At 38.2% G+C, this 11,481-nt stretch overlaps 1 protein-coding gene across 1 annotated transcript; it reads left to right on the top strand.

Moving 5' to 3' along the window:
- The first annotated feature begins 1,474 nt into the window (after window positions 1-1,474).
- Window positions 1,475-10,015, top strand: si:dkey-222f2.1 (keratin, type II cytoskeletal 8). The gene is made up of 10 exons (XM_062444116.1): window positions 1,475-1,786; window positions 5,158-5,366; window positions 5,465-5,525; window positions 6,007-6,102; window positions 6,881-7,045; window positions 7,265-7,390; window positions 7,704-7,847; window positions 7,976-8,052; window positions 8,145-8,191; window positions 9,906-10,015. The coding sequence occupies exons 1-10, from the start codon at window positions 1,475-1,477 to the stop codon at window positions 10,013-10,015; spliced, it is 1,347 nt and encodes a 448-aa protein (XP_062300100.1).
- Window positions 10,016-11,481: the final 1,466 nt, after the last annotated feature.

The following is an 11,481-nucleotide window of genomic DNA, read 5'->3' as shown; positions in this document are numbered from 1 at the left end:
ACTGAAGGTAACTGAGAAAAAAAAAAAGATTTAAGCTTGGATTTTTCAAATAAATATATACAGCAATAAATTAGTGCATTCACATACGGTTTCTTCAGGATAGAAAATCAAAAATCAAAAAGATCAAAAATACTTTGATTACTCTTTTGAATAAAACATGTATTTACTGTACTCTATCTAACATTCAGGAACATTTAATGGTTTATAACACATTATAATGTTGTTTTGAATCAGCATTTTTAGTGTGTATACAGTATCTGTCCTAAATCATGCAGCTTCCCCTATAAAAACATATTTTATAATTCATTAATTATAATATAATTACAACTGTATTTTACTATATTATCACCCATTATCTGTTTATACAGCAGCATCCAGGTTTGGGTTCCCACAGGAGGAATTATAGTTGTTGACAAATACATTTATATCTGCTTAAAACTACATTATAATGCATTATAAACCGTTATTAAGTGTTTATATACTGTTTCTAACTGTTAAATACCTGAAGTAAGCTGTTTCCCTATTTTCTTGAATTCAAAGTGTATTTTCATATGTTTTAAAACATGTCAGGCTAGGACCGGCGGAGAGTCTGTGTCTATTGATGAAAAGGGAGGTTCTGTTTGCTTATGGCTTTAGACACTGAGGCACCACTTATTAAGTCTAAAATTATCACCACTGAAGTACTATAATGCATTTTTGCTTAATTTCATCTTATTTTTTATTAATGTTATCAAGTGGGTTTTATTTTCCATCTGATGTTACATTGGTGTTGTTGTTTTTTTGTTTTGTTTTTTACATGCTTTTATGTTCTTTTTATGTCTTTTACATTTGAAACACTTAATGCATGTCATAATGCATTTCTTTTGTTGTAAGGCACTTTGAGCTGCATTTCTTGGATGGAAATTGTTATACAAATAAAGCAACAGGTATTATCTGCAAAAAGAAATCTCAAAATTGATCTTAAGTACACTATGTGAGTAAATGTAACTTCCCACCACTGCTCCACAGAATCCACAGTGTTTGGACAGGTCTCTAAAGAAGTTGCAAATATTTTATTGGGGGACGTTAAAGATTAGAAGTTACTTTTTTGGGTTGTAAAAGGTGACTTTTTTTGTCCAGTAGCACCTTGTAACTGACTTATTTCATCCACATTGTCCCTGAAAGTCTGACACACTGGATATTTGACACCACAGTGCCTCTCCTCCTCCTCTGACTCGCCCCCTGTGGAGGTTTAAAACCCACCTGACACACCTCACTGTGATCGGACACGCACCTGCTCACTTTGCTTCTCTGTCATTGACTCCCTGCTCAGCTCAGCCTGCTTTTCACAATCTGCTTTCAAACTGCTTTTTAATTTCTCTGTTGTTTCACTAATCTCTCCTTCTTCTACCCATATCTCACTCTTTCCACTACATTTTCTTCTATTTTCTACATTCCCTCCTTTCATCTCTGCACCCCTTCTTCTCTCTCCACCATGAGTCTGAGTCGTACCAAGCGAATCAGCTCCAGTAACTCTGTCCGGAGCAGCAGTGGGTCGAGGAGGCTGAGTGGTTTTGGTCCAGTTCAGGGGGGTTTCAGTGGCATCTCCCTGAGCAGCAGCTCTCTGTATGCGGGCACCAACGGGCATCACCACGGCCTCGGCGCCCCGCTGGCGTCCCTGTCTGTTAACAAGAGCCTGCTGGCCCCCCTCAACCTGGAGATCGACCCCAGCCTGTCCATGAACCGAGCCCACGAGAAGGAGCAGATCAAGAGTCTCAACAACCGCTTCGCAACCTTCATAGATAAGGTAAAGAGACCAGAGATGAAGCAGTTTGAGTTAAAAAATAAAATATCTGCTATTTTGATAATTTGATGAAAATGAATCAATTCATTTTTCATATTATCTTGTTACAGACTATAAAATGTGTGGATTTGTTGCTTTTCTCTGTTTTATGTCGTTGATTACCTTCAGGTGTTGGTCAGACAAAAGAGGCGATTTAAAGATGTCACCTTTGTATTTGGGAAACAGTCATTGTATAAAGTTGCATTCATTTATGAGGTTTATAACACCATGTTCCGAAAACACTGTAAAAACATTTGCACTACTAATCATCCAATACATGATCAGCCAAGCAACATACCTTCATTTTTGGTAAGTTTAACATGTTACAACATTGCTGTTACACTGTGTGTGGGTAATTTGGTAACTGACAACATTGTCCTTTCATTGCGGGAGCCATTACACCAAATTAGACATAGACATTAAACCAGGATTTCTTTAGTTTACATCTTGGTTTAGTAATTCTGTGATTTTGAATCCTCTATCAAAGACATCCAACATGATGCCAATTGAAACTGCAGTGATAGTGATTGATAGACGACACACTCTCTCAGGAACTGTTTAGACCCAGCTAAAAAACCGCACTAGCAAACATAGTCTGTGCATTATTGACTGGTTGTAAATAAAACATAATTTCCAATATTGATGTTACATTAGCAAAAGCAAACTTGGCTTATCTAAACTTAAGAACACAAGCTTATCTTAATGAACCTGCAAAATATCCCAATAATATCTCAATTGTTCACATATACTGACTCTATTAACTTTACATTGTATTCATATATTTAAAACACATTTTAAAGGTGTGGGGTAGATAGCAAAAATACTAGCTGTTAATAATGGTTGTGTTGAGGTTCCTGAAGAACACAGGCTGTACACATTTCCCACAGAAGGAGTGACTGACTCTGTGATAATGTCAGACATTGATACCCTACTCAGGGAACATCTCCGCTTTCTCACGGAGTAGGTAACACACTCTCACAATAGAGGCATTGTTGGCTTCTCACATCAGCAGAGATACTCTTGAGGCACAGAGTGATGGAGACCTGTTTGTCCAAATGTAGAAAATTAACCTCTTTTTAAGCTTTCTGGGTGCTGATTTAAATCAAATGCAACACAAAGAAGTCAAACACATACTGATAGTATCTGCAGTATATTTATGACATGATTCTTGTCATGCAAGATTACAGCACTTTGTTAGGGCAAATTGCAGAAGAGAATTGCACATGTTTCTTCTTTATATTTCACTTCCTTCCATTTATACTGCCTGGAGAAAACTAGTTAGCTAGAAATCATTCAGTTACAGTCAAAGTACCCCAAACAAATGGGGTTACTTTGTGATTTGGCACCCGAAGATTGGTCACAAAAGGACTGCTTGATCTGGATTTTATTTATCAAAAAGTGTTGAAATATCTTGCAGGGTTGTCAGTAAAGCAACAAAATAAAAAAGTACTTAATCCAAAAAACTGGTAGTTTTGCCGAAAAAATGTTCCCACCAAATCGACAAAATATTCAAAACCTGCCAGAGATGGTTGATGTGACTTTCCAGCTAATGGGTAACTCACAAAAGAGTCCTTGTTTGCTCTTGTTGAGGTCACAAGAGCTCTTAGTTGCAGGAAGAGCTCGTTAAAATCTAGGAGAGGTTTGCTTGTTCAGTAATATCTCTTTGGTGCAAGGATTGGCGAAATGCAAGAAAGGAACTTTTTTTTCATTCATACACACTCTCAGATTTTCCCATTTGGTCAATTTGTTTCATCTTTAGAAAGTGGGGAGTAAGGCCACCTCTCCTACTCTGCAGCCATGCATAACGACATGATAAAGCCAATAAAAGCCAGAGTCAAGTCAACTGATTAATAATCTGACCCTGCATTTAACAGTGTAATCCAACCCCACCTGACCCCACCTGACCCCAAAAGCACTGAAACATTAACGAGCTTGAGCCCTCATGCAGAGAAATCATTAGTCCAATGCAACAGGCAGGCAAAGTTTTATTTCTCGTAGGCTGTTTTAGGAGGTCAATGACCCAAGATCTCTGGGGATGTAATAGCATTTACTGATACTGGCTGTTGCAGAAGACACTCACACTTAGACCTGAACTGCTGATAAAAACAAGAGACTTAAAACCTTTAAAAAAGAGCCAAAAGGTCACTGAATGCATCTGGGATTTAAACAGCCATTTAAACCCTGAATCCTGGTTTTGGGCCACTGGATATTTAAGCTATCTGCCCCATTTCCGTCCCATTGAGTGGTGTTGTAACCTGATGAATCAGGTCAGACATGGTGTGGTTGTGTCTCCGAGGGAGATTATTCTGCTCCGAACTGAACACAGGCTTTGTGTTGGGAGGTATAATGGGAGGTGGATATACCCGGCCGCCGGCAGGAAACATGAGCTGTGCGGATCCGGACCTGGAGTCCAGTCAGGTGTTGATGTTGAGCTGCTTATCTGCTGGAATGATGCCATTTCTCCCCTTTGTTTTATTAAACGAATACAGCAGTGACTGACAAGACAAAAGGTCAAATGTACAATGTTGTCACGTCAGCACAACTTGCATCCTTTCACTCCCAACTTCTTCTTTGATTAACACTGCGTTCCATTTACCTCGAAAGTTGGAAGTCAGAGCTGGGAATGACGTCATATCCAAGTTTGAATCATTCCAGTTAAAGAAGTCAGAAAACCAGCTCTAGCTCTAGGTTAACTAGAACTAATACCAGTTACTAAAAACGCCTTTCGCCGTATATGGGCAACACATCCACAGATAGAATTTGGACATTGTTGTGTGTACGACTGATTTAATGAGACACAAATAAGACAGAACTGCTAATAAACAGGATATTACTACAAATTTCACATTGTTGATGCACGGGCCTACTATCTTAGATTTTGATGTCGAGGCTGGTGAGGTTCATTCGACCTTTCAAGTCAGAAATACGAGTTCAGGGGGCGTTCCAGTTGAAATTTTCGACTTCCGAGTACAAATGGAACTTTTGTCAAAGACAGAAAGTGGCAGATTTTGTTTTATGTTTTATTTGATGAGTAAATAATACAGGATCTTAGCATCAGAATCAGAGACAGCTTTATTACCAAGTAAGTTTGACATTTGCCTCAATGTTTTAACATGCCAGCCATAAGCAAAGTAGTGGGGAGGAAAGTCAAACATTTGGTAGGGCTCCGAGAGGCAGAGATTTTTTTTAGAAATTTGTTTACCAAACAAACATTAAACACAAATCAGATGTATAATGTTAAAACATCCAATAAGGCTGTCAGAGGATGAGTTAGAGAGTACGAAAACCCTCTAACTGTGGTGTCTTACTTATTCTTCCCTGCCTCCCTCACCCAGGTGCGTTTCTTGGAGCAGCAGAATAAGATGCTCGAGACAAAACTGGACCTGATGCAGGGTCAGGGAGTAGGTCGATCCAACGTGGAGCCCCTGTTTGAGGCCTACATGGCGGGTCTGAGGCGCCAGATGGACCTGGTCAACAACGACAAGACCAAACTGGACGGGGAACTGCGGAACATGCAGGGCCTGGTGGAGGACTACAAGCACAAGTAAATTATGACACCTTACATCTGTAATATCTGAATATATCTGAAGTATGTAATATTTGTGTTATGAAGCTCTGTCTCTGTCTCTGTCTCTGCTTCAGGTACGAGGAGGAGATTAACAAGAGAAACAACATGGAGAATGACTTTGTTATCCTAAAGAAGGTCAGAGACACATTCAGTCATATTAATTCATACATTACAGGTGTGGTGAGTAAGATTGACCACTTTATTGTCTTTTTCCATTGTCTCCTGTCTTTCTCATCCTCTCTTTGTCTTTGTACATGCCCATGAGCATTTTTTTTTAAAAACTCATAAATGCTTTGGCAAATTTCCCTGTCAGCGTCACATAGGAACAGGAGCTGGAGTCAGTTTTTCCACATAACATGCTCTGGAGATTTACCAAATCAGAAACTGATTGAAATCTGACTTATTGACTGTGGTACAGGTGTTGGTTCCCACCCTTTTATTTTCTCAAAACCCCAAATTTCAACATTAGTTAGTCATAGCATAAGTTAGTGTCTTAACTTTTATCTGAGCATGACACAGCAAGGCTACAACAGTAAGATTGAAAAAGTTCATTCACACTTGCAGGTTTTACACAAAATGTCTCTTTAATCTCTATTTCTGTCTCTTGTGTGTTCAGGATGTAGACTCAGCCTACCTGGTGAAGGCAGATCTGGAGGATAAAGTTGGATCTCTGACTGACGAAATCAACTTCCTGCGCAACGTCTACGAAGAGGTATTAAAACATCTTCGTGCGTTGAAACGTAGAGGTAGTAAAAATGGTTATGATTTTATCAGAACAGCCAACTTCCGGTATTTTTTTATTTACACAATTGCTTATTTTTACCCATGTTGGTATCCACCTATTTCCCTGTACAACCATTAAAGCTGGACTGACGTTCAGTTCATTGTTCTGATATGACACAGTGGAGTGTCAACTTCAAGCATCAGCTGCCTCAGGGATGTTTCTGTATCAGTCAACGGAAATGTTTTATTTGTTGTTGTTGTTATTACCTATTGTCAGGCTTTTTAGGCTTTAGTAATACAGATTAACCAAAAATACCCCTTTAATGTAATTCATATTGTCCCCTAAAGAGCTACTAAATGCACTGCAGGAACATGCCTGGACATGTAGCGTTTAAAAATAAGCAAACAGTGTTTATTTGGGTTAGAAACATTGTGATTGCATGACTCAGATATTGCTGACCATACACGTAACACTATTTTTTTTATTATTGTGGTGAACTAATTCATCTCTTGAATGAATGAATGAATGAATGAATGGCAAAATGTTTTCAATTCTTTAACATACAACTAAACTGAAATTGAAATTTTGCATCTTAGAGTCACTGAATCATCTTTAACAAATCTTTTTAATTATTCAAGACAGAAACACAAAACAACATCCAAACTGACTTTTTATAGCCATTAATTAGTCCTGTAAAGTCTGAAATTATAAATTATAATGGCCTCAAACACAGGATGATATATTGTGCCTTTTATTCCCTGAGCAGGAGCTGCGTGAGCTGCAGGCCAGCATCAAAGACACCTGTGTGGTGGTGCAGATGGACAACAGTCGCAGTCTGAACATGGAGCAGATCGTCGCTGAGGTCAAAGCTCAGTACGAGGAGATCGCAGCCCGCAGCCGAGATGATTCTGAGGCCTGGTACAAGAGCAAGGTATTGACTCAGAGAAGATGTTGAAGTTTTAATCCATAATCCTGCAGGTTGATTTGGTAACACCTGTACTGGTTACTGGTGGAGTTTGTAAAAGCACCTGGTGCATCTGATTCCAGTGCAGCCAAACAAACTAATACTGTTTCACACCTCATATCAGCCCCACCTCTCAACTCAAAGAGACAGTATTACAGCTGATGTTTGATGTTCTTCTCTCTGTAGTTCGACCAAATGTCAGTGCAGGCCAGCCAGTATGGAGATGAGCTCCGCGTAGTGAAGGCAGAAGTGGCTGAGGTCAACCGACTGATCAGCCGGCTGCAGAGCGAGATCGAAGCCGTCAAAGCGCAGGTATGGATACTCACAAAGTGTTAAAAGATGATTGTATCTCCCTTGTTTCTCTACATTACCAGGAGGACATTTATACTTATCTATATTATACATTACATTACAATACATTCTTGTTTTGCCGCTGCTTCTCAAACAGACTGACTTAATCAATAATTATAACTTTATTTATACATATATCACTCAAAACAAAGTCCCAAAGTGCTTTACATTTAAAAAAAAATGTATTTAAAGTGAACAAAAACATAAACATGATAAAATACAGAGACTTTTGTGATGCAGCATGGATGATTTCCTGTTTCTGTTCCCCCCTCAGCGCGGCAGTCTGGAGAACCAGCTGGCCGAGGCGGAGGAGCGTGGAGAGCTGGCTGTGAAAGAAGCCAAAGCCCGGACCAGAGACCTGGAGGACGCTCTGCAGAGGGCCAAACAGGACATGGCCCGACAGCTCCGAGAGTACCAGGTGAGAGACGAGGGGAGGAAGAAGCGTCGGTGGGAATAATATTCTCAATGTAAAGATGTCCAATGTTCAGTAACGTGGAATCAAATTGATCTAAAACTCCTTTCTGCTGTGTCCCTGTTCATCTGCAGGACCTGATGAACCTGAAACTGGCTCTTGACATTGAGATTGCCACCTACAGGAAGCTGCTGGAAGGAGAGGAAGACAGGTGAGAGGAAGGAAGAAGAAGAAGGTACGATGATGTCTAATGTGTCTCTCCACTAAAATATACCAACTAACCTCCTGTCTCTTGTCCTGCAGACTTGGACATCAGTCTATTCTCAACATCCAGGCTGTCTCCAACTACAGTAAGTAACAAACTCAGCTAGATCGCACCACTGAGGACAAATCTGAGCCAGGTGAACCACATCCTGGTTTCACACTGAGTTATATAAACATCATTCTTGCATTGGCAGCACATGAACTTAAATTGTAAACAGCAGATTTCTTTTCAACTGTACTTCATTTGATTGACACATGTACATGTTTGTATTGCAGTGTTTCATATTTCTTTGTAGCCTAATTTTTTCTTAGAAAGTTAAGCCTCTTGGGAGTCACAGTGGCCTTGTGGTCTAGAACACACATAGACTCAAATTTGGTCTTCAACCTCAATTGCATGTCATCTTAACCCTCATTTCCTGTCTGCTTTATCTCTACTTTCAACAACAAAGATGATTAAAAAAAGATGATCTAATACAAGCCTTTTTTAAATGTTTTGGTTTTGGACGCCGAGGTAAACAACTTTAATAGTAACCAGGGCAACTAAGTAAACATGGACATTTATTAATCATGTAATTAATTGATGCAGCACACAGCACATTTAGAAGAAAAAACCCATAACCAGCAGCACACAGAGCTCTGTATTTTACTGTATGTCCTGTTTCATGTTTGACTACGTTGGTTACTTTTGTTGAAATGAAGTTGAAAGTCTGTATTTATTATGTGGGGAATTAGTTTGAATATCTGATATATTGTCTGATAAACCAGCTCCATGAGTGGAGACACTGATGAACATTACTTTAAAATGTATATACAGTTCTGATAAGATTGTATACAGACTGCTAACACTTTAATAGAACATAGAAGTCATTTTTAGAAGATCTCCATTCAGATATTTGACCATGAATGAGTTAATTACAGCACTTCAGTAGCTGTTTGCATTTAAACTACATGTTCTGTTTTCAGTGATGTCAAATACTTGGCTGACACTAGACTAACTTCAACAATCAAAAACAAAATGAATCATCAACTATTTTAATAATTGGTCAGACTAATCTTTGTTATCCCCAAGGGGCAATTCGTTTCATAGCCAGCAGCCATTAAACACAATCAACAACACACAACAGCCTACACTCAAAAAAATTACACAAAAAAGACAAAGGGTTACATAATAGTGTTAAAAAAAAGCCAACGGTAAAAGGGACAATTTAGGTTTTCAGTCTGTTGGTCCTGCATCTATGTAGATTATCTCTGTGACCAGATGGAAGCAACTTGTACTCAATGAACAGGCGGTGACTACTGTCAGCCAGGAGCTTTCTTTGTGGCTCTGACTCTGTACAATAGGGAGAGTTTCCCAGGGTCCGTGCACATTCTTACAATGATTTTCTTGAAACTAGAATAGGCTGCAAGGCAACACAAACCAGCAGATAAAAGAAAAGGTTAAAACAGACTCAATAAAACAAGAATACAACATTTTCGTAAAAGAGGTGTCAATAGTTAACCTTAACCCAAATATTGTCTGTTCTCATCTTCTCAAAAGTCTGCTTTTCTTTGTCATTTGTCACTCAATTAATAATCTTTAGGTTTTGGATTGTTGGTCCGACAAAACAAGCAAACTAAAGACGTCACTGCAGGCTGTGAGACACTCTTTAACAGTTTATAGACTAAATTATGAATTGATTAAGTGATGTGTTGTCTTTTTCTATATCTGTCCATCTCACTCTCTTTTTCTTTCTTTTCTTCTGTGTCTGTTTTCCTGTTTGTCTTATCTTCCTCTTTCACTACATTTCCATCTTTTTCTAGGTACTAAAAGTACTAATGGTTATTACCACGGTAACAGCAGCTCACCTGCTCCAAAACTGCTGATAAAGACGACTGAGACCAGAGATAGCAGCAGATACAGCTCTCACTGAGAGGACACAAACACACACACACACACACACACACACACACACACACACACACACACACACACACACACACACACACACACACATACATCAACACACACACACACACACACACACACACACACACACACACACACGTTTCTGCAGTTTTGTTGTGATTTTTTAACAGGTGTCTCTAAATGTTTGAGGGTGCAGGTAATTACTAACATTTACTTATAATAATGGAACAATTAAATGATTTATGCATCTAAACAAGGAATATTAAAAGGAAATAGTTCTGGGAGTTGTTTATATCAAAAATTAAATACTGTAACTGTAATTCAGTAATCGACTACTGTATCATTTTCTATATTCATGTAATCTGTGGTGAGATTATAAGAATCAAAAAATATTGTAACCTTGAAAATCATTTTAGGTCCTATAGCTGAAATGTAGTTGTGATTTATAGTAACGAAGTTTGCATCTAAAACAGAATTTTATCTCTTTAATTAAGTAAGAATTAATTGGTTGTTGGTATTTTTTAGGGTTTTGATGCTATTATCAGATAAACTCTTTATCTACAGATGTAGTCAATCAGTTTAACTTTACTCCTTTTCTGCTGTTGCTTCCACAAACACAATAAAAACAATCAGACTCTGGATTTTTTTTTGTCATCTGTGCTTTTTAAAAGCTGTTTGATGATGAAATTCAAGGTAATACATTTACCACACTGTTTATAATTAACACGTAAGGCAAAATCATTATAGTTATTTTTGCATTTTTGTTATATAGATTAAATATGGGGATTATTTGGTTGTATCACCAATCATGCTATCCCTGTTTGTATATCTACCTTCTTCTATGTATATTGATAGATTTGCTTTGAACATTGACTAAAAACAATACACTCTGCTTTTTAATGAATAAATGCATGAGGATTGAATCCTATTATATAAAGTTATTTGATATACATATTTCCTGCAGGACCACTGGATTATATCAGGCTTTATTTATACTGTGTCCACCTCTCAGTAGTTCCACTTCCCACCTGTATTATTATAGCTGAGCACTGCCCTCTAGTGCTTACTTTATGTAGTGCACAGCATTAAAAACCACTACATTCAGACTTGTCCAATCAGGACTAAATTATTATTAGTAAGAATTGAAAACTCCAAGTATAGTAGTCTTTGATGAAGACCTGGTCTAGACCAGATCTAATGTGTTCTTGATGGTGAAATATCTGTGATATTGCCCTTTATTTTGTTTTCACGAATAGAATAGAATAAAGGTTTACAAATCTGAAAGTGGGTTTAAACAGTGGTAATGCTTTGGCTACGATGTCTAACACTAATTCATAAGTGTAAGTGGAGCAAAAATGTAGAATTAGCCACTAAATGTCATTATTTATGTTTCCCATAACCTTCCCGTTAACCCCCCAGAGAAGTTGACATGAGGCTACCATATCTTCTTTCATGATGGCTAATAAAAAA

Source organism: Scomber scombrus, chromosome 3 (genome assembly GCF_963691925.1).
Source record: "Scomber scombrus chromosome 3, fScoSco1.1, whole genome shotgun sequence".
Taxonomy (NCBI): Eukaryota; Metazoa; Chordata; class Actinopteri; order Scombriformes; family Scombridae; genus Scomber; species Scomber scombrus.
This window is presented reverse-complemented; position numbering and strand designations above follow the sequence as displayed.